General features: G+C 38.0%; 1 protein-coding gene across 3 annotated transcripts in view; it reads left to right on the top strand.

Moving 5' to 3' along the window:
- Window positions 1-23,784, top strand: part of TMEM200A (transmembrane protein 200A) — a 52,915-nt gene extending 29,131 nt beyond the window's left edge. For 2 of the 3 annotated variants that reach the window (XM_066547024.1, XM_066547025.1), the window contains exon 2: window positions 20,614-23,784. In XM_066547024.1, the coding sequence (XP_066403121.1) occupies window positions 20,630-22,105 (1,476 nt within the window). In that variant the 5' untranslated portion in view covers window positions 20,614-20,629 and the 3' untranslated portion in view covers window positions 22,106-23,784. Of the gene's footprint in view, window positions 1-20,051; window positions 20,324-20,613 lie in introns of those variants that run through there. The other variant, XM_066547026.1, reaches the window with a different exon arrangement.
- Window positions 23,785-24,448: the final 664 nt, after the last annotated feature.

The following is a 24,448-nucleotide window of genomic DNA, read 5'->3' as shown; positions in this document are numbered from 1 at the left end:
AATTTAATTCTTGTTAATCTGGGGTGCCTGGATTCAGGCAGTGACTCAGGAAGACATCTGTGTTTATGCTTAGCACAAACAGTCCATCTAAATCTCACCGGCTGCAAGTTTTTCTTTTGTTTTAATAATGTTTCCCTGAGGAGTACAGTATGCAATCTGATCTCACAGTTTTAGAACTGTCCCTCGAGATGGTTCCAATAAGACCACTTTTGTCCAATGGCTAGAAGTGAAACAAAAAGTTTTGCTTTACATATTTTCATGGAATTTCACAAATTAGCGTCAAAGCAACTTTCACTGAGCATTTGCTTTAATTTCTGAAATGTATCTGGTAACAGAAAACACTTGAAAATCACCTGTTAACTAAAAATTATTCAGAATTGAGAATATTTGAATGGAGAGAATGCAAAGTAGGTGAGTGGCAGTGATGTACACAACCTGTTGGGCAAGAGTTGTGGACTCTGCACAGCTTGGAAAAGAACAGCAGATCACAGAGTCTCTGCCCCACAGAGAGCACAGTCCTACATATACCTCTTCAGATATCCTTCAGTCATAGAATTGTTTAGGTTGGAAAACACCTTTAAGATCATCCAGCCAAGAGTCCAGAGTTAATCTAAGTCTGCCAAGTGCACCAATAAACCATGTCCTTAACTGCTACATCTTCACGTCTTTTAAATACCTCTAGAGTTGGTGATTCAGCCACTTCCCTGAGTAGTCTTGTTCTAATGTCTGACAACCCTCTTGGTGAAGAAGTTTTTCCTAATATCCAATGTAAACCTTTCCTTATGCAGCTTGAGGCTTTTTCCTGTCATTCTGCCACTTGATACATGGGAGAAGTGGCTGACCCCCAGCACACTACAACCTCCTTTCAGGCAGTTGTAGAGAATTATGAGGTCACCCTGAGACTCCTTTTCTCCAGGCTAAAATCCCCAACTCTCTAAGCTGCTCCACATAGGACTGACTTGTGCTCTTCAGGACTCCATTTATGCTGTTTGACAGAAGCTGGGAGTAGAAGGCTCTGAGAAACAGGATTTAGAATGGCAGTAAGAGAATTTCATAAGAATGGGATTAATCCCTAGATTTTATATTTGCTTTAAGAACAGCTTTAAGGAGAGAATATTTTAAAAATAATCAAAGAAACATTTTCACTCAACTGGGGAAGCCTTATGAGGAGTGGCTGAGGTCACTTTTTTCGTTCAGCCTGGAGGAGACTGAAGGGAGATCTCATTGTAAGCTTCAAAATCCTCATAGGAGGGGAAGCAGAGGGGCAGGCACCAAACTTTTCACTCTCATGACCAGTGACAGGACTCGAGGGAATGGCCTGAAGTTGTGCCAGAGGGGGTTTAGGTTGGGTATTAGGAAAGGATTCTTCACCCAGAGAGTGGTTGGGCACTGGAACAGACTCCCCAGGAAAGTGGTCACAGCAGCAGCCTGACAGAGTTCATGAAGAGTTTGGACAATGCTCTCAGGCACACAGTGTGACTCTGGGGGAATCCTGTGAAGGGCCAGGAGTTGGACTCAGTAATTCTTGTCAATGATTCTTGAGTCTCTTCCAAATCAGGATGTGCTATGATTCTCTATTTGTAGAAGTTATACTGAATATTGACATTATACAAAGCATAGGTTTCTTTTAAATTTTGTATGAAGAGGACTGTGTTGAGGGGCCAACCTCACTGTTTCAGTATGGCAGACTGTTTAGGCAAAAAAATCTTATATAATTTGTTGATTAATATATTTATTTTCTGTTTGTATAAGCAAATAATCTTGAATGCATGGTTATATTCAGTAATGTAGTACTTGTGTAATCATTTGATGATCATTTGATGCTAAGTCCACAAATTACATACACTGCTGACAAGAGCTTTTGAATAAACTATTGCTGCTGCCTATATATGATGGCAATGCATTGTAATAAATACTATTTTCTATGTACATTTATGATATATTATTATTTTTCCCCCTCCACTGTAATTTTCTACAGGAAACTTCTTCAGAAGTTCACAGGTGGGCTGTGAACTACAAGGAAGCATTTTTTCAAAGAGCAAAATTGAAAGACTTTAATCCTTTCAGCAAAAGACTGGTAAATCTTTGATAGTAATTTTGCTAACACCTTATGTATTAATATGCTTGTTTTTTATACTCACAAACACACCTCCCTGCTGTATAAAGCCTACTGTAATTTAAAGGAAGAACTACTGAATTTATGCATCATTTAACATATTTTAAATCTGCTTTTTATGTACAACTCAAGACCCCAAGCAGACATGGACTGCTGAAATAAAGAGTGAAAAATGCAAAGATTTTGTCCCAAAATAATGACAGGGTGATTCCTATAAACACATTAGGGAAGCGAATAGTATGACCTCTGTTGCCTTGTTTGATACAGTTTTTCTTCTTTTTGCATTGACAGAGACTGTTAGGCAGTAAAGCCCTATTGATCTACAGACAGCAAAGGTAGGAATTCATCAGTTAAAAGCTTGTCTGAAAATCTAAAATCCAAGTCATTATAAGGCTAACATATGAGGAGAATAAGGCAGAAACAAGGAAGGAACAGCTGCCCTAGGGAAGCAGTTATAACTTAATTTCTTGGTGATTAGTAGATAGGAATTTGAAGACTGTGTTGTAGGGTCAGAGAAGAAGAGCCATGGCCCAGGTAACAGATTGAATCTGGAAGATCTAATGCTCAGATGCTTAAAGAGGAACTTTCTTGTAATTGTAGGTTCAGAGCCTAAAAACTCTCAAAACCTCCTAAGTAATTTGGGACCTCAGTTTCCATTTCAAAATAAGATTCTCAGGTAATTTCTGAAAAATATTCTGAATTGCTTTTCAAAATTTTGCCCTCAGCTTTTTTATGCATTAATTGCTCCATAAAGAGGAAATGCATATTCAACTTTAAGAAGTGGTTAAATTCTACTGGTGATAATCTGATGATGATGTCATTTTTATAGCTATATTCCTGAACATGACTTTGTTGTGATAATGACTAAGAGTAGGTTTTGGTATGATGGGATCTGGTTATGATTTTACAGTAAGAAGCATGAGTCAGTACTTTTTAGCTCAGAATAGCATCTCTTTCTTACCCGTTCCATGAGCCAGTAGAGTTAGCACTGAATGGATTTAATCTACTTACTTTATCCATGAAATAAAGGTTCTCAACCATTGAGCTGTAATGCAACCACATGTGCTGTCAAGAGAAAAGGATAAGAATAAAAATGTTGAGAAGAATATATTCCTTTTGCAGCCCATACAAATCTTAATCTGTAAATCCTTCGTCAAAAACACAGGTTGGCCTCCCTTTGCCTTGTTCTTACTGCCCCTGTTCCTTTTACAGCAACAGGTTTCTGTGATAACAGTTTCAGTGAAGTACACGAAGCTGATGTGGGGCATATGGTTAATCAGTGGTAAATCAGTGATGCAAATTGTGAACAGCACTCATTGTGAAGGAATGGGAATGGATAAACATATCCTGCACTGCAGAAAATCAGAACAGGATTGGATTAATCAGCCCAGCATGAATTAGGAGGAGGCCAGGGCAAGCCCTATTCATTTGAATTTCAGCTTGTCACAGCTCTCCAAGCCAGAGTGTCTGTAATTAAATAAAAAAAATCAATGTTAATGCTCAGCTGGGTCACACAGCTCAAATCAGAAGATAATCAGGAAGTGATGGAAAATTAAAGGTTCCATATAAATATTCTGTGGGCTGTACTTCACTTTGCTAATGTTCTTCAGTACTGTTTTTGCAGAACAAGTGTTACATGGTGGTGTGATGCAATTAGAGCTGTTTGACACTTAGCAAGGACAGGTGTCCCTATGCTTATTTGTGAATGTAACAACAGTAGAATAGAATAGAATAGAATAGAATAGAATAGAATAGAATAGAATAGAATAGAATAGAATAGAATAGAATAGAATAGAATAGAATAGAATAGAATAGAGAAGGGGTGTGGTGTTGTAGCATGCATGAATTGTTGCATCATGCATGGATTGCACATTTTCAAGCTAGAAAAAGATGGCACACAAAAGATGGCTCCATTTCTAGCCAACTCTCAGAGCTTGCAGGACTTGTGGCTTTTAGAGTGACATGGATGTCCCAGCAACTCTAAAAGCAGTTTATGTGATGCCATGGTCCTGCTTTAGGAGTTGCATGACCTGCATGATACCTCAGATGGAAAGAAAATTAGAATCTTCTTACAGATACTGATCCTCTGTGAGCAGGATCACATGGGGTATTTATGGCACCAGGGGATGCTGATGCTGATGATGTCATTAACATCTGTTAATGATTAATGACTTGTTGAAATGAGTTGAGAGGAAGCTGCAAAAATGGTCAGAGGGTTGGAGCACCCCTCCAATAAATGCAGGCTGAGAGAAGAGAAGGCTCTGGGGAGTCCTTATAGCACCTTCAGTACCTAAACAGAGCCTACAGGAGAGCAGGAGAAGGACTTTTTACAAGGGCATAAAAGGGCATAGGGCAAGGAGAAATTGCTTTAAACTGAAAGAGGATGGGTTTAGATTAGATATAAGGAAGAAATTATTTACTATGAGGATGGTAGGCTCTGGAATTGGTTATTCAGACAAGTTGCAGATTCACCATCCCTGGAAGTGTTCAGAGTTGGGTTGGATGAGGCTTTGAGCACCATAATCTACTGGAAGATGTCCCTGTCCATAGCAGGGTGGTTGGAACTAGATCTTGGAGGTCACTTCAACCCAAACTGTTCTGTCAATCTTAGATGATAACAAAAATGCTCTTTAGTCACATTTCTATAATGATTTTAATACAAGTGAGAATATTTTATCAAGAAAAATTCTTCATGCAAAGGAGTCTTTTTTGGGAAGACCTATGAGCTGGAGAAGCAGTAATTTCTTCCAGGCTAGTTTAGAGATCTGTCTCACTAGTCCCAAAGCAGGCAGACACATCTGGGTTTGTCTTCTAAGGTCCTGCCTCCATAAAATGTGCACACACAAACTTCCTGCAAAATGGGTCCATTATTTTGCTGCTCAAATGGGGATTTTTCAGGCTAGATTTCTGGATCTACATGTTAATTATGAACTGAAAAGTTAGGAAGAGTGCACAGCAGTTGGGTTTGTGTTTGGATATTTAAGTCAGCTTAAATAAAGCAGTTCCTAGTATTGTCTCCCTCCTTTCAGCACGTCTGGCAGTGATGAGCTGAGTGTTGTGCTCCTGTTATGGCAAAGTAACAGCCCTTGGGAAACCATCAGAGTCAATATTGTCACTGACTGTTCCTAGGATGGGGAAGTCTCCTTCTGTCTGAGTGGCACAAGGCTGCCACATTTTATCAGTAAGCATGTAATAGAGGTCTACTATACAAGCATCTTTCTGTAGCTTGGAAAATGTGACTTGGAACCATATGGAGGTGGACTGTCCACGTGAAAAATCTAGACACAGCATTTAATCGATCTGAAGGGCTCAGGGTGTTTGTTCATGGTTGCAGTTTGCAGCAGGATCCTTCAAAGATCCTGAATAAAACATTGCAACAAATAGACATTTGCCAATATTAACAACAACAAAAATACCAAATGGTCTATCCTGTTTTCTGAGAGTACAGAAATTATATTTCTAATTATGTAGTAGGCAACTTCTGAATTTAGCTTTCAGTGGCTACAGCAGAAATGTTGAGTGCCCTCTGTTCTGACCCATTCTTTCACCCACTCATCAACTTAGCTGTGAAAAATTGCCAAAGGCTTGTGTTGAACTTTTCCTCAAATTCAGTTATTTGAAAGGCAGAAGCATAAAAGAGTTTGCAGGAACCTGGAATGCTCTCAGTTGGGATGTGCCTCTCCTAGAACCACACCCTGAGATGTCAAGGCAACCTGAGAAGCCACATGCATGTGTTTCAGGGCAGCCTGGTGGTGTAAAGTGTCTGAGGCTGGGAGGTTATGACCCACTCTGTCTGATGGTGGCTGTGCTAGCTGTCTGTACTGAACAAGCATAGAGCAGTCCATGACTTCTGAGAGGACTGCAGCAAGCCTTCTTGCTTCTTGCTGGTGTCTTACTGATACCCTAGGATAAGGAAAATGAAAGAGTAAATGAGAAGCCTAAATGAGAAGTCTAAATAAAGCACCAGTGAAGTGATTATTTTGGCCTCTGGGCAGGTGATAGTAGATCCTTTCTATAGAGAAAGAATGGTGATGTGATGTGAAAGGAAAAGGAGAATCTTGTTCTGTAAAATCTTGTCCTCCAGCTGAACCTGGAGGATGTGATCAGCTGCCAAATCTGCCAGAAGCTGCATGTGTATCTGACTAGTTAACTCCCACAGACCTTACGTATTTCCTACAAATCAAACAGTTCTCTAACCAGATGCTTTTTTTACTTTCCCTTTTGATTTTATTATCATCTGTCATGTTTTTTCATTGCTTGCATAGGTATCTTTGTTGGTTTGATTTTTTTCTTGCTTTCTAGCATGTTTGCGTTTCTTACCTTAATTTTTTTGGCATATGCCTTGGTTAAATTACATTCTATGTCTGACATTCCAGGCTGTTTGTGCATAGTTGCATGATCTGGTTCATCTTTCTGCATGCTCCTCTATCTCTTTATTCACTTTGTGTGGTCCTCAGTGTTTGCAGCTCTATCAGCCACTATTTCAAATGTCAAGCTCGGTTCATGAGCTCAGTTTTACAGAACTTTTTTCTTTTGATATTTACTCTGCTAATTCTTGGGCACAGTTTGAGAAAAAACCCAGTTGTCCTTTTACTTTATCAGGTATCTGGTTTACTGTACTGTTACTGCACTTCTTTCATTGCTGTTAAAGTAGTAATTACTTTGTTCACATTTTAGTCACATAATGAACTTGAACTCTTGTATAAATACATATGCACACTAATCTAGCTCTCCAACCCATTTACTTTACCCATGTTTTTCTAGGAAGGGCCTTTTTGGCAGACTCAAAGCCCTTGAGGTTTTCATAAGGAAGTGGAAGAGCTCAGTGCCTGTGTTCAGAATCAGCGCACTGTGACAATATCTCACAAAATTGGAGACTGGTTGCACTTCAGGCATGCTCTGGTTGGAATAATCTGGCCAGTCCCAACTGTTCCATAATGTCTGCTATATTTTAAAGCTGCCTCTTACTCCATACTTACATTAGCACTGCTGCTGTATTTCCTCTAGGAGGAACATGAGTTGAATTGTGACCTTTGAACACAACTGTGAGAAAAGAGGAATCATAAATAAAGATTTGTTAAAAAGTGTTCTGGTTATTTTCTGTGAGTTTTAGTGAATGCCTTCAAATATGGATAGATAATTTTAGTGTTGCTTTTACTTGTTGCTTTAACTGCTTAAATAAATCTATTTGAAGTAATTTGGTAATGTGTTGCTAGCCTTCTACTGAAAAAGTAATTAGCTGGTGTCATTGTATTTCACTGTTTCCCCTACACTCTGAACTGAAAACTTTATGTGAGCTGCTGACAGCTTCCTGTAGCTACACTTTCAGCTTAATCTTCTCCCAATTTCTTCATCCTATTTTTACACAGAGTTGGCAGTTTTGCAGTAGTTTCCTAAAAGAAAAAAGAGTAACCCATACTGTATCTGTTATCATTCTGTAGTCTGCTAAGTTTTACTGACCCTTGCTTTCTTTTCTCTTCAGCAATGTGTTCAGAAATTTGACTAAATGTTTAGACGTACCAGACTGACTGATAGGTACAAATGTTCTGTGATTATCTGAGAAGATTCTAAAGCTAGAAATTTAAATTTTACACTAACTGGAAAAATCTGACTATATTTTCAGTCTTTTGGACTTTTAACTTCTTGTTGGAATCATCTCTTAATTGTTTATGCTGTCTATATTTGTATCACAGATCAACAGTTTTTAACAAGGTGCCTCAAACAATCATGCTTATGCATTCACTTTAGTTTAAATGTGCCTAATTTCTAAGTGCTTGATTCTGAACATTATACTGGCTTTGTGTAAGTCAGGAGAACATTCATTAAGTTGAACTGATATTTATCTCTTTAATTAACAATGACTAAATCCAGGCTAAAGCAAAGTAAGTAAAATATTAATGGCATGAGGTGATGTAACAATAAAGTAAATGAGGACCTCAAGGAGCAAAAAAATTACTGCAAGTCTTTGTGAAGAAATTGCAGCCTATAATACATGCTAATAATAGTTTGCATCTCCTCCTAAATTAAAATATTAACTAGCATCAGTCAGTGTTGACATCTGTCATGATCACACGAGTCAACTGAGATAATGTTTTAAATTACATGGGCAATTACAGGGTAGGTCAAATATGTTAAAACACAGATATATAGACTTACAAATGGAGGGCACTGAAAATGCACGACACACCAGATAAGCCAGCATGTTATCAGCAATGCATCCATTAATAGGTCCTTAACTAGGGCACCATGCCTTAGCTAGCATTGCTGTTGATCACTCCTCATGTGCTAGAATTATTCTAATTTTCCTAAGGCCTGGCAGCCTCCTGTTCCACAGGCTCTCTATTAGGAACTCAGTCTTACTGGAACAACTGAAGGGAGGTGGTTTTCTGCAAAACAGCAGGTCAGTAATATGCTGATTTATAAAAAGTGAAGTAAGAGCAATTCAGCCATATATCAGAGGACTTGGTCCCATGGATGAGCTGTGTATGTTTAAAATGGAGAGCAGCAGTATGGAGTGTAGGTGTCTGAGGTGAGGGAGGCAGACCTTTTAAGGTTCACAAGTTATGTGCTGTGTGTGAAGTGCCCTGTGTTTACAACACTCGGACATTCTGGAAGCAAGTAGAAGTGAGGAGGTAGCAGTTATTCTGTTCTGTTTAGCTGACCTTTCTTCATGTACTACCAAGGAATTGTTTGGCTTTAATCCCCAAAAATGTTCACAGATTCTTGATGGTAAAAGAAAAAATGGAGTTTTTATGCAAGTCATGTATCCTGTGTACGTGAATTCTGCTGCCAAAGCTTAAGATTCAGTTCCATAAATTTGGCCCACAGTGTTTCAGCATGTCTTTCTCTTAGTGTCTCACTGCTCATAGATTACTTTGCTCCCAGTGGGTTCCTTCTGTTCATAGTACCTTTAGTTTTGGGTTCTACAAAGAGAGTGGTTATTATAATACAAGTGGTAACAGAGCTGTTTACAATTACAGAAGAAATTGTTTGTGATGGATAATTTGCGTAGCAGAAGTGGCTTCATATTTCAACATTTCTGTTGTTTTACACATGTAAAATAGTAATCTGTGTCTTGAAACTGCTGCTCTTGTGTGTACTTTGTAACTTGTGTTTACCCATCAATAGGCTAAGTAGCAGTGTGGATGCTTACAGGTTCTGTTGATGCCCCCATGTGGATGTCTGGCAGGATCATTCTAGTCTGTAGTTGAAGACATAATTGAGGTTTACTGTTAACTTACTAATAGTTTATTTCTCTGTCATCCATAAATGGATAAAAATGTTTGACTGTGTGGTACACCAGAATTATTTTTGAACTATGCTTTCCATTCTCTGTGAAAGAGTACTTGACTATCCCTTTTTGTATCCAGCATTTGAAACTATTGTTGACATACTGGAAATAGCATCATACTAACCAGTTTGTTTATTTTTGTGGGATTCTTGAGACCCAAGAAAATTTTCACTCCATTATTAATGTCCTAATAATAGCTGTGATATAATGATAGCTATATGATTGATTTGCTAACAGAGGATAACCTAAACCTCATACACTGATTTTTCTGCCACTGTGATGAAATACAATGGCATTGTAATTGAGAGTCCACCTGTACCTCTGAATCACCAAAAATTAGTGTTAAGATGCTGGAACTGTCTGTAGATGTGACAGCTCAGGTACTGTGACCTTGCTAGTGATAACAACAGAGACTTTAGGAGGAGCTGATCTGTGTTGTTGCCTGGCAGAGTAGATTAACTTGCATGAAGCCCTGCAGTGTAAGAAACATCCTAATGCTGACCCGTATTTTCAGAAGAGATTTCAGAAGGAAATGACAGACATGGTGAGTGTAATGATAGCTTGGGCCACAGTTGTGCCATGGCAAATGTTTCTCTTGGCCATATAAGCACTCACACCTTGTGACTGGGGTGCTCAGAGACCCCAAATTCCAGTTCTCCTTCTAAAGACCCCATGCATGGACTTTACAATGATGTAGGAAGAAGTTCCCTGCTGGTGGGAGGGCCTCGCACTTGGGACACCTCAATTCCTAGACAAGTATCTCTTTCCACTGTAATTTAAATTTAAGTATCTCTTGCCAATGTAATTTAAAATTACATTGCCAGGGTTAATGGACAAATAGGGCTAGATCTGTGGCTTTCACAGTTGCTTTTGAGCACTTAACATAATTTTTGTACCTCTATTAATCACTGAGATCTTCTAATGCACTGCGCAGTATAGATAACTAAGTACTCTTCAGAGTTAGATTCTTGCATTATTTATGTTTAAAAAATTGGTGCTAGGTCTTTTGACAGTAAACACAGCATGCTACCTTCTGCTCCTTTGAGTTTGTGTGTTTTATAGAACAGGAAGTATTTTCTAAGTCAGGGTGAAAGAGCTGCTCAGACATCTTAGTTGTGGAGCAAATAGATTTGATTTCATATCTAATATGGGTATTACTTAAGCCTTCTGTGAAATACCTACTCCATTTTGTTCCTGGTACTCTTTGTTCTTAGAGTCATTGGACTTGTATGCAGTGGGAAATTACAATTGTTAGAACCTGTGAATTAACTTGATTAACTGAGCATGTAGTGCAGATAAGGACATTTGTTTGGTGTTTGGTCTTGAGAGCTGCTTGCTTACACATAGTAGGTGTGTGTCCAGGCTGGAGATTTTGTCTCTGACTAAATCAAGTAACATATTGCTAGTTAAGCTGGATGATATGGGAGTGTAACACTGTAGCCAGAGCACCCCAGCGTTGCTGTGCTTTTACCCCCACACCAAATGTCAGTCACTGTCTTATTCAAGATTTTTTGTGTAAGAATTGAAGAACCAACAATCCTAGGGCTTGAAAATGAAGGTATTTCCTAACATTTCTGATCTTGTTTCATGTTTGGTTTTTATTAGGAAACTAAGCTTGTCTGGCATGCTAAACCCTGAAGTGTTTAGTCATGCTTTTCCTTTGCAGTAGACGACAGAGAACAAATCCTTTACTCTGCTTTTGCACATTCAGTCTTTCATAAACATCTAGAGACCTTTATAAAACTTATTTCATGACTTGTGGTTGACAACTGGTCTCTGATCTGCATTGTGTGAACTTGCTTCACAATTTAGATTAGTTCTGTGCATTTTGGATTTCAGTTTTGGGGTTGATAGGCTATAGTATTACCTTAAAATTTTCACTTTCTTCTAAAAGAAGCTCCTTTTTTTTCTTGGTGATGTCTAAAAGATAAAAACAAAAAAAACCCCCAAATTAAAATAAATACATAAATATCTGCCTGCTTCTTTTACACATTTTAAATTAGTTTGTGCTTATAAAGTGATTATTTTCAATGAAATGCTTTACTTTCTCTTGATACAGAAAGTGACAGATTGCATGGCATAAAAGGTTTAAAATAGTTTACTATTCTCACCTGTAGACATATATTAACCAGGATTTCTATGCACTGAATCTGAACGCTAATAATTTGAATTGATGAAAGTATCTAAAATAATTATGAATATTTGGCTAAATAGCCAATATCTGCTTCCATTTGATTTTCGCTAGAAAATGGGTTTAAACAAACTAAAGTGCTGAAGTAGCTTGGAAACAGATTTTGTCACTTCAGTCATTAAGGGCAGTTGTCACCTTGCTCAGTTTAGGCTAAAAAAATCCTAGCTTTTTTTTAGTAGAGAAACTCTGACAAACTGGATAATGAAAGAAAATAAAAGCAACAGTAAAACCTTGTTATCCAGTTTTTATTTTTCTGTGTGCATATTCTGAGGATTTTTTTTTCTTCTAGGAAGAAAATTTTAAAATTTTACTAATCAATTGCATTTTAAAGAACTTTTCTTCAAATAGTATAAAGCTACTTGCCATTTTTGTTTCCCCAGTCTTTTTTTAGCTCCTTGTTTTTTGCTGTTAGTCTGTAATAGGTTTTGGAACAAGATGTGATGTATATGTGCATAGGAAGTGGAAATTTTTATGCATAAGTAAAGAAGTTATAGGTGCACACTTCCAAAAACAAGTTAATAGCTCTGAATTTACTGATAGTTTAATACAGTGGATACAGAGGTTATGTAAGCATTCCACAGATAAGTACATGCAGTGCCTGAGATCTTGTGTTTCTTTAGTTCATCATCTAAGACTTTAACTAAAATGGTGCAGCTAGAGAGAGACGGACAGCTGGTAATTCAGGACATCACACATGACAATGGTGGGACAAGTGGGTGTATGCTGTGTGAGACAGGTGTTTTGTGACCTGAGAACATGTTTGGTTCACTGTATAATGACTGGGAAGCTGTTCCAGACACAGGAGACCTTGGCAGCCACCTCGTGTTTCGTGAGTTTTACCTTAGTAAAATCCATGACTTCTCTAGACTCACACCTGCTCTGCTGCAGTGTGCCAGTAGACATAGCTGTGGATGGAACAAATTTAAAAGTGAGTTCGACTGGGCCAGGCAAAAACTGGCAGACCAAATCTAGGCCAAGTCATAGAGCAGCGTCTTGAAAACAAAATATAGAAACTCAGGTTCCTTCTTTCCCTCTTTGATGTGTGTTCTGTGCTTTTGTGAGTAGCTAACGAGCTCTGTGTAATGCTGCCAGTATTGAATGTTGCTGATTTTGCATAGAATTACAATATATGACCCACTGAAAGGATCAGGCTGAAGGAGAAATAATAGCAAAGAGGATAAGCAGCTCAGGCATTCATCTTTATGCAGTACTGCTGGGTGTTCACCTTACATTTGACCTTGGCATAATAGTTGGAATAATTAACGTATATGGCAGATACTGTAAGTGATGAAGTAATTCAAAAGGGATTTTTTTTGCTGTGATTTAAAGCATGGAGTCACAGCACTCCCCAAATCTGAGTAACAGGCACTCTCTCTTATCCTACAATTATATTTATCAGTATTTCCAAGTCTGCAATTTTTTTATTATAATTTCACATTAGTTTAGAGTCAAATAAAAGCCCAGGTGGTTTCAAAAAAAGGAGTTTCCTATTAATAAAGTGTGAAGAAAGATGTTTGCAGACTACAGCAAGTTCAGCATGGAGCTCCAGGACTTTAAGCTGTCTTCTGAGAACAGAGACAGGACTTTAAGCTGTCTTCTGAGAACAGACTGAGCTGAGAGGCTAAATCCTTCTTCAGGGATTCAGCCCTGAGGAAGAGGAGGCTCTGGGAGGACAAACCCCCAGTACCTACAGAGGGATGATCAAGAAGCCAGAACCAAGCAGATGGTCTTAGGACATGAGACAATGACATGCACAAGAGGTGCAAACTGGTTAAAGGAAGGAACTTTCTCCCCCTGAAGGAGAGAAAAAGATTTCTAAAGGAAATAGAGGGTTGTATTACTGCCAACAGAAATGGAATCTTTGTGATGACTTACTTGGGTATTGATCAGTTGTGTCTCTGTAAGAAAGGTCTGGTCCCTGTCCATTTGAGAGAATTACTTAATTAAGTATAACTTTGTTAGACTAGTTTGGTGCTTTGGTATGAGTTTCATTCCCCCCCCCCCCTCCAAATTACAGCAAAGGGTCAAGGCTTTCTTATTGTAATTGCTGTGATTTGGTATAATTTTATAACTTCTCCACTGAGTTATGAAGACACAGTGTAAGAGCTTGAGGAAAGCTAGGTTAGGAAGTCAGGTTACTCACAGGCATACTTGTGCTTCCTTGCTGTGCTTTAGTTCAAGGCAGTGGACTGTCATAATGATCTTGATTAAGTGTGCCATGGTCCAGGTTTACTAATGAAATAGAATGAATTTGAGTGGAAATAGGTATTTGATATATCCACTGTGGATTCAGTGTGTCTCCTTCAATTACCTGCCACAATTGAAATTTGCATCCGAGTCACTTTGATAGAAAGGAACTGTGACCCTTTGTACAATGCAAAGGTACCCTTTGTGTGTGCTTCAAAATGACACAGTATAGTTATAAAAATATGTATAAAAATGAGATCTTGTAACTCTCATTAAAGCCTGGACTTGTTTTTTAAAAGTTCATTTTCCCTTCTTTGAGTTCCCAAATTTGTATAGTAGGACAGTGAAAAAGTTCTGATGTGCCATGGCTAGTTGTCTTTCACAGATTCTGCAGAGGTAACTGCTGGGCCCCTGTGGTCTTGCTTCAACCAGTACAGTGCAGATTTGAAAACCACTGCCAGATCTCGATTTTTTAAAATAACTGGAGCACTGTCAGACTCCAGATTTCCCAACAGATGTGTCCTTAATAGCAAGCTCCTTTTTTCAGTTATGATTGCAAAGATTTGACTGCTTAACATGGTACTATTGTAAAGCAGATACAGACTGTTGGATATAGTTGCATGGTCTGCCAACACCTAGGGAACCTTCTCTTTCAGTGTCTGCAGTGGACTTTCTGCTTACTGCTGCCACTTGGACACCCTGGTACTCTTGTCTTGCCTGTGGGCAGCTTGCCTTTGCTTTTTTGTGCTGTGAAACTGCTTGCACAATTTGGACTGATTGGCAACCACGGGGTTAAAAGGGTGTGATTAGTCCCTAAGGTTTATCCCTTTACAGCCTAGAAGAGACACCGTTAAAGGGAATTTGAACCCAAATGAGTTGGATTCACCTGGAGATTCCAAAGCTTTAACGTTTTAAATGTCACATCCTTGGCTTTTGCTAGCATGACTTTGAAATACCAGCTGAAGTTATGAAGATTTTCAGTGCCACATTCCATGTGCTTTCTTCTCAGCTATCATCAATTAAAGTGAAATTAAAATACCCCATAATCATGAATGCAAAAGACAGTTTTTGCTTGCTTTGTTTTTTAATCTGTTCAGCCAGGCCATGTTTTGATGAATGGATAGGAGAAGGGAGAATCATTGCAAGGTCGTCCTGTTGGAGGGGCTGCTTATTAAGCTCTGCTAAATAAAAAATTGCTGCTAAATAAAATCGTAATTTGAGATGGTTTTCTGTGCTTCTTGTGGAACTACTCTGTTTGACTATTGCTGTATAGTCTCTACCAGAATGATTAATCCCTTTGGGCCTATAAAGTTGGATATTTTTACCCTTGGAATAGGACAGATTGTACCAGATGACAACTTCTATGCAGAGATAGCATTGATATGTATACATTGTTCATCAAGAGGAAGTATAGATGTGTTAAATACAGCTTAATATTAATTTGTTTACTCAGTTGCATCTTCTCTTTTGATTTTGTCATTTGCATTCTTGATTATGAGAAACATTTTATGAGTTAACAGTCTGTCACCTCCATAATTTCTGGGATTCTAGGCTTATCAAATGTGAAAGAAACTTTCCCTGATATTAAAATTTGTGTTCTTGTTAAAATTCAAAATTTAGTAACTTAAATTATAACAAATCAAATACTGTTGGAAAATAAATTTCCTAATAAGCTGAAATAATCAGATAGGAAATGCTACAGTAATAAAAAATCTGATTGATTTCACACACTACTTCTTACTGCAATAATGATTAATTTTTTTGCTGACACACAAGAAATGAACTTTTCAGAAAGCTCTACATCAAGTTAAACTGCAAGGAAATAACATGTACAGTTATGATAATTTCACATAATTCTCAGTCATTTTTCAAATAATAAATGAGAGAAAAAAAAGTTTGCTTCCCATCTTTGCTGGGAAGAATTTAAAATTAAGTGAAATATCTTTGTATAATTCAAATTATTTTGCACATATTCAAAAGACTAAGTTGTAGGTAGAAGTAAGAACTTAGATAACACCAAAATAGTTGAACAAATTAGATATGGCATTAGTTTTCAGGCATTTAAAGTAGAAGCCTCAAGTTTTTAAGCTTACTGCAAGTTGAGAATTGCTAATAGTTACTGAGAGATTAATTAGACTTTTAATAGTTAGGCTGATGCCTTGTGAAGGCTGACCTAGAACAGAGACTAGACGGAGCTAAATAATAAAGTAGGTATTTATTAAGAGGCCTCAAATAGATCCACCTTGGGCAGCACAACCCAAAATGGCCACAAAATAGATGACAGGTCCTGGGGTCCCACACTTTTATAAGTTTTGGTCCATTAGCATATTGGAGGCAATTGTCCAGTTGCAGTTTTAGCCCATGAAGTCCCATCCTTCTTGTTTTCTATCTTCGGTCCACCATTGTTTATGCTCTTGAGCCTGAGATCTGGATTGGTTGTCTTTGGGTCCCCAGCTGGAGAAGGAGATGTTTTGTCTACCTACTCTGTGAAGAGAGCTTACTATCCCTTAATACAAAGCCTAGACTTAAGACACTAACGTTGTCATCTTATTGCAGGGGTTCCATACTGTTGTCTCCTTATCACAAAAGTTTCACACCTTCTTGGTGTTTCTCATGGGCAGCTCCTCCAAGCACTGACTCTTTCTTCTTCCCAAAATAGCCAACTGACTCTAGTTCCCTTTTCAACCAGCCACCCCACTCTTTTATAGCACTCTTCTTCTCATTGGTTACAGCTGTGGCCTGTTAAAGTCAGGCCTGTTCCTAATCTTTGATAAGTGGCCCAGCTGCAACTCCTTAGGGGTAAGATTACTTTCTGCACTGTCTTTATTTTCTTATATTTTATCCCCCTACACACTAAAGCAGAATAGAATCTGAAAACTATAAAAGCTAAAACCTGAGGCATCAAGGCCATCTCTGAAAAAAAAGTTACTTGGCAGCAGTACAGTTGTGCGGTGAAGCTAGTCAGTAGGCAGGAAAGATGGGTATTAAGGTGGCCTAGTCAGTAGGCTGGAAAGATGGGTATTAAGGTGGCCTTTTTTTCTTTCTGGCCTCTTAGGTCACAGAAAGAAAAAAATAGTAGTGGAATGAGAAGTTAGTTGGAGCTACTAGAACATCCTATGAAACCCATTCTTTCCAGTTGCTCTGTGCTCTGCAGCCACCAAAGGGACTGAGTGGAACACTACCTGTGCTCCTGCCCTGTCAACTACTTGACACAGTGCCCTAAAGTCCCTTTCAGTTGCCCTGACACTCCTTTTTCCATCTCATCACTGCCAGCCTGAAGTATCAGCAGTAGGCAATAATCAGAGGGCTGAGTCAGCACAGGGAGTCTCTCAGTGATATCCTGTACCTGGGCCCCAGGGAGGCAGCAGACTTCCCTGTGGGATGGGTCCAGTTGACATATGGGGCCCTCTGTTCCCTCAGGAGGGAATCACCCACTACAACTACCATTCTTTTCTTTTTGATGTCAGAGGTGCTGGTCCTTCTGACAGACAGAGTGTAATTGGGAGGCTCCCTGGGCAGATAATTTTCTTCTGGGTCCTCTGGCTGACCCTCTAGATCCGGGGTCTCGTACCTGTTCCGAAGTGGCGCCTGGGTAGGGGATGGGGGTCTGGAGGAATTTTTATTACCTCCCCAAATAGGGACCCCTTTCCACTCCCCTTCATCCACCAGGTGTCCTATTGCCTGACAGTGGGAGGCATGGGAGTCATCTGACTCCTGGTGAGCCTCCCTCAAGGATGGAAAGGTGGAACTCCACCAATCTATTTCTATTTTAAGCAGCATTTAATGAGCAGCACTCATATTGTGCCTGGTATGTGACAAAATGAAACAGATTTGCAGAATAAATCATATGTATCATATGTATCAAATAACATCTATTATAAATACAGTATTTTCTAAAATATGGTTTTCTTATTAATATACACTTCATTGTAATTGGTTTGGTAAAGCTGCTAGGATGAAGTGAAACCATCTCATACCAATATGTATTTTAACACTACTGATTTTATCAGCTGCAGAAAATAGCAAAATTGGTTTATTACAAATTATTATTTATAAACTTGATTGTGATTTTTTCGGTGAAAGAAAGTACAATAATATTGATGTAAACTCAAGAAATAGGAAAGAGACTCTTTCTATGTACAAAATAAGCTTGTGTCTTTTGGCAGCCAGACTTTTTTCTCTCCTGAGCCCAATTTCTGATGCAGTTAAAAGGAAGAGAGGAATATGTTCCCCTGAAATCACAGAATCATAGAATAGTTTGGAACCCAGCTGTGAACCTTGAGAGATCTTGCTTTCTTTCTCAATTTCAGAAATCTGAATTTCTGTCCTTCAAGTAATAGATAATAGTGAATTTGAGATATGGCTTCCCAGTTTCTGCAAAATTTGCAAATAAGAACTTTCTACAGAAAGATACCCCCAGATGTAATTCTTAAGCATGTTTTTATTTGCTCTGCTTTTTGGAGTTAGAGGAGAGATCTTGCTAAAGGTATGTTTAAAATATTTAGCAAGCAGATGTAAGCTTATTCTGTTCACCCTTGGTGCAATTCAGGTAGCTGTGATGAGCAGAGAACAGTACATAAAATAACAAATCCTGCCAACAGGCACAGTGTGAATTTAGCACTAAACTGCTATACCTGTTCCCTTCCTTGGCAGCCCTGAGAAGGAGCAGAGTGGGTTCGTGTGTGCCTGTAAAATACCACATGAATATGGAAACTCCTTGTTCACCACAAAGGTCTGGCAATTGTAAAAGATTAATGGAACAAATTAGATTAGAGCCAAATGATTTTACATTTCAGTAAAGAAGTGCTGTAATTATCTTAAGTTATTTAATAGAGAAAACAAATTATATTTAATTGAGTCATAACAAAATATAACATCTTTTGTAATGACTAAGTCCTGTTTATTTCTGTCCAGACATTCAAAACATTGTTTTACAGAATAATGAACTATTGCTTTGGCTGAAACTCATAAACATGTAAGCACATGGGAAAGTTTGAAAGACTATCAATGTCAAATAACTTTCTTTGGGGTATTTAAACATTTTTATCTTAAAAAAAAATAATGAAGCATTCAAGACATTAATTTGCACTGAAGTATGGAAATTGTCCAGGTAGTATCAAAAAGGAAATTAATTACAAAGTCTGAAAATTCCCAGAGAGATTATGAACATGTAACCTGAGAGTACAAGTGAAATTTCTGAGATTTTTGGAATAATGTTATGATTTCTCTTGCAAAAATTCAGAAAATGCAGCATACTTATCAGCCTAGACCTTTTCAAGTCTTTTCTTCGTAAAGGAAAGGTTTCCCAGAAAGAGAGGAAGCCCTCGGTCCTTTAATAGTGAGGGTGCAAGGCAGGAGTTCAGGGTTGTTAGTCTTTCTGTCATATAAATTGCTGTTTTCAATTTCCTTCCACTTAGTCACCTATTCCAAATGCCTAATTAATTTCCTAATCCAGTTCATATTTGGTGGGTTGGGCTGATTGCTGCTTGTAGATGTGCTTATGTGACACCTGCTTGCAGTGCTGGAAATCTGTGATAGTGTCATATAACAGAGTCTGTCTGCTTCTCCTAACACAAGAGATCTAATGTTTTTTGGTTTTTCTTACCAGAGGTGCACTGCTAAAATTTAAAACAAAATGAGTTTGAGGGATCTGATGAGAATCACTGCCTGTAAATTGCAAGCAGTAACCAATTTGCTTTACCTCTGCTTTTCAGCACCTCTCTTTGTTCATTCAGTCCCACTTTGGTTTTGCTTCTTAAACTGCCCCCAGTTTTAACACAGAGCCTTTTCCTCTGCAACAGGCTGTCAGTCTTTCTTTATCTCTGAGCATAATAACACTACCAAAGAGGACGGAATTTTTTCATACCTAACTTATAGTACCTTAATTTTACTCTATAATTTCATCTCTCATTAATTCGAATACTAGTTAATTAAGCACAGAAATTATTTTTGAGTCAAAATGCCTTGTAAAATAGAATTATCCTGAACTGTGTTGTTTATTTGTTACTTTTGCTCATAAAAAATGATCAAATATGACTTTCTCTTTAAACCCTTGCTGGTTAATATTTCTTATGTAACAGGCAACCAGGTACCAAAGTCTAAAATGAAATAAAATCTCCTCTTAAAACTAAGAAAATTTGGAATTATTAATTTGAAATTTATGAAAATTTCTTGTCTGATAAAACTTAACGGAGGTGTTTGACCTATAGTCCAAGAGGAACAAACAAAGGGGGAAAATATCTAGATATGTGAGGATCAGCATTATTAAGAAAGGAAAAAATGATTCTTCAGCTGAGACTCAGGAAATCTGAATAGACTTGATAAGAGCTTATTTAAGGGCTGTAATAAATATGTATGAATATATGCTGAAATCTATCAGGAAAGATCTCTTGAAGGGGAAATGTAGAATGAACTATAGTCACAGACATTATGTCTCAGAAGTTTTAAAAATAACTAGTAGCTAAAGTGCTGAAATTATCAACAAGGTAATAATATATTATTGACTTTGCTGCAGACCAGTCCAGAGATAAATTACCTGGTAAGACTTCTGGATATTTTATCTTTATTCCTGATATATCACCACTAAGAGCACTAGCTTTACTGTCTATATCACTGATGGAAGCTTTATTATCTATATTTACAATGAAAAAGGATGTTGGGAAAAGAATTTTTTTTTATGATACCACGTGAATCTCGAAACTGTGACTATGCCGCAACTGGAGCTATAGTCAGGAGTGTTTTAATGATCAATAAATATTTTCATATTAACAAAAAACTATTTAGTTTTGTAGAGACAGCCTCAACATTTCTGCTTCTTTTTTTCTCCAGGGCACAATACAGAACTATGATAGCAACTGGAGGAGTCATAACAGGACTGGCTGCCTTAAAAAGGCAAGACTCTGCCAGATCTCAGCAACATGTAAATCTTGCTGGAGTACCAGTTCCTGAGGAGAAGAAACCAGTTCGGCGGCGGCCCAGGACAGATGTAGTAATTGTCAGGGGCAAAATCCGTCTCTATTCTCCATCGGGATTCTTTCTTGTTTTGGGAGTGCTTATCGCATTCTTTGGAATTGCAATGGCCATCCTTGGATACTGGCCCCAGAAGGAACAGCTGTTAGGCTCTGAAGATAATCCATCTGTAAATGAAACCCGGACCCCAAGAAGCCAAGGAAGCATTTTGCTTCGCTTCTTTGAACAGCACGTGCACTCGGATAAGATGAAAATGCTGGGACCTTTCACTATGGGCATTGGAATCTTCATTTTTATCTGTGCAAATGCCATTCTCCATGAAAACCGTGACAAGGAAACAAAAATTATACACATGAGAGACATATACTCCACTGTAATAGACATCCACACCCTGAGGATCAGGGAACAAAAGCAGCTGAGTGGTGCCTTCACTGGCTTGTTGGGGGAAGCAGAACTCCAGCACAGCGGGAGCTCCTGTGCATCACGGCTGGCTGCGAACACGGTTGCGCCTTTCTCTGGCTTCAAGAGCAATCTTAGAATGGATAGTTCTGCTGAAGAAGACGAGATTACCCTAAATGAAGATAGGACCACTAGTAGCCTCCTGCCACCTCTGCTGGCTGAGCAATCTGGTTCAGTCTTTGGACTTTACCCTCATTCCAGCAAGGCTTCAGATGACAAAAACACTAACTCTATAAAGTGTGAAACAAAATCCATTGTATCTTCTTCCATTAGTGCTTTCACACTGCCAGTAATTAAACTGAATAACTGTGTTATAGATGAACCCAGTATAGACAACATAACTGAGGACTCAGAGATCACCAGGAGTCAGTCTAGAAATCTGTCAATGGATTCTCTTGCAATTCCACTAACTGATACCAATGAATCCTACAGACCAGCTGCTTCCATGCTGCCACGACACAATTCTTTTGTGGACACTCCATCTGATCCCTTCAAATCTTCTATGACTCTTGGACCAAGCACAGGAAAGCTTTTATCTCCTGGTGCTGCCAGGAAGCAGTTTGGTTCCAACACATCTTTGCATCTTCTGTCTTCACATTCTAAGTCCCTGGATTTGGACAGGGGTCCATCTACGCTCACCGTCCAAGCTGAACAAAGGAAACACCCCAGCTGGCCCAGACTGGATCGGAGCAACAGTAAAGGATATATGAAACTAGAAAACAAGGAGGACCCGATGGATAGGTTACTTGTGCCACAAGCCGCAGTCAAGAAAGACTTCACTAATAAGGAAAAGCTTCTTATGATATCAAGATCTCATAATAATTTGAGTTTTGAACATGATGAGTTTTTGAGTAACAACCTGAAGCGAGGAACTTCTGAAACAAGATTTTAATATTTAAATTGCAATTTAGAAGATATCATACGGTATTTTTTAAAAAAGCATTTTGACAAGTGTTTCCTTTTCAGTGAGACTGTACAAGCCTGTTCTTTACCAAATGCTTAATAGCCCATTAAAATTGGCTTGTGCGAACAGAGATCTTCATCATTGTAAAACCAAGGGTTTCTTGTCTCAGTAACATTCGGCTGCAATACTGTACATTGTCATTGCTTGGACAGTTTTGTTACGACTGATTCCGATTATTCCCAAGTCACTATCTCTTTTGTTCTATATACGCATGTTACTTTTCACCGAAAGAGACTGCATTAGGAAAAAAAGCTCAATTTGCCTGTAAGTTCTCTTGATTTAAAGACTGCAAGAGACTGAAAGCAATGGTCTTGTGGTCTAGAATGGGAAGTGAACAGGAGCACATACTGGAATTGTGAAATCCAGAGCTTTATTCCTAGGTGTTGTCTTTCACTTGCAGTACATCTCAGAAACTGCAGTCTTGCCATTGTCATAGTGAGAAACTTGTTTACATACTGGGGTGAGTGGATAGAAAAGAGTGGATATAATAAAACCATTTTTGTGAATTCACTGTAATTGATCAAGTGAATACCAGTGTTGTGAATTATTAACTATGCTTTGTACAATAATCTTTCTACATCCATTGTAATTTAATCCTGTAATTTTGGAAAAGCATACATAAAGTAAGAAATCTGAATTTTTTTCTGGGATTTAGTCTTTAAACCACTTTGATTGGCAGCAGTTTTAAAATCAAAATAGAAAGATTCAATTAAAATCTTAGGAAAATGATGAATGCCAACAGGATTTTAGAAACATGGTGTATTATAAGATGATATTGTAACTTGCATCTGAAGACAATAATGGAGAATGAGTATATTGCCTCTCATTACAATAACCAGATGCTAAGTAACTAGATCTCCATGTTCAAGATACTGATACAAAGCATACAGGTCAATACCTATGCTAACATAGTATGAAAGCCCCTTGCCTAAATTTTTATTTACATATTTCACATAATTATTGGTATTATGGTTTACCGAAGGCTTAGCTGTGTCAATTTGCATTACAAGATTTTGCAAAAGGAATTGACATTTTAAACAATGTTTTTCTCAGCAAAGCAAGCTTCACAGTTGACAGTTGTAGGCTATTGCTAAAGAAAAGGAGAATTGGAATGCGTGTATCAGAAGGTTTTCATATATTTCATTGCTGTTTAGGCCATGATTCTGCCATTACAGCCACGTTAGAGAATGTCCCTTCAAAGCTGCAAGGCTCACCCAACAGGGTGTTGGTCTTAATTGGCCGGATTTGATATATTCACTTACTCTAAGTACTCAGGAATTATTTTTAATGGCTTTTCCCAAAAAGAATCAAGCTTGTTAAAATGTTGTAATTTCTCAATTACTTAGATTATGAAAGATCAAGGATAAAATACCTTCTCTCTTTTTTTTTTAATGAAATATTCAGCTCCGTATTTCAACTGCGCAATGTTTATGTATCAGGAGCATTACTTGCTCGATGAGTTGAGGCATAGTGTTAACTGTTAGAACCTCAAGCCTATATATTGTAACAGAGTTGGCTAAATATTTTGCTATGAAGCTTTTAATAACTCACTGGTTTGTGTTCTTAAGACATTTGCTATTTTTTGCAATAAAATGTCTCTCTACACATGTCTGTTGTAAGACCTGTTTTTTCCTCCATGATCTCTAATCTTACATACCAAAGTATAATTGGGTATCATGACACTGTACACAACATTGGCCTAAATTACTAGCCTGCCGCAAGATATTTCTTCCTGAGTAATTGATTTCAGTGACATGTCTACACATGGAAAGGCTGAACGCTTTTTTTACTGATGAAATGTGAAATGTATTTAAAGTGGTTTTGCTATGAGAAACTTTGTATAGAAAGAACATCATGCTCTTTTTAGTTTGGCAGTAAGTATTATTTTAAGAATGGAAAACACTATTAAAGATTTGAATGATGTATGCTTTTTATTTCCTTAATAGCTACATTAAATCACAGCTTAAAAGACTTTTCACATACTATCATATGTGGGAATGGTAGTTCCTTTGTAAGTATAGCAGGGGATGAACTTTTAATTTTAACACAGATAGTAGGTACTGAAAAATGTACTCACTTGGGAAAAATGTACCAAGGTAAAGCTATCAAAATAGCTTTCTTTCATAAAGAAACTTCATGCCTGACAGACCTACTACAAAAATGTTTCCGTATTAACATAAAATGAAGTATTTCATTCAGATAATCACAGGACTGTTGGAGTTGAAAGTGACTTGTGGAGAGGTCATCTTGTCCACCCCCCTTCCTGTTCAA

The sequence above is a fragment of the Molothrus aeneus genome, chromosome 3 (genome assembly GCF_037042795.1).
Source record: "Molothrus aeneus isolate 106 chromosome 3, BPBGC_Maene_1.0, whole genome shotgun sequence".
Classification (NCBI taxonomy): domain Eukaryota; kingdom Metazoa; phylum Chordata; class Aves; order Passeriformes; family Icteridae; genus Molothrus; species Molothrus aeneus.
The sequence above is the reverse complement of the archived record's forward strand: the minus strand, read 5'-3'. Positions and strand labels throughout refer to the sequence as shown.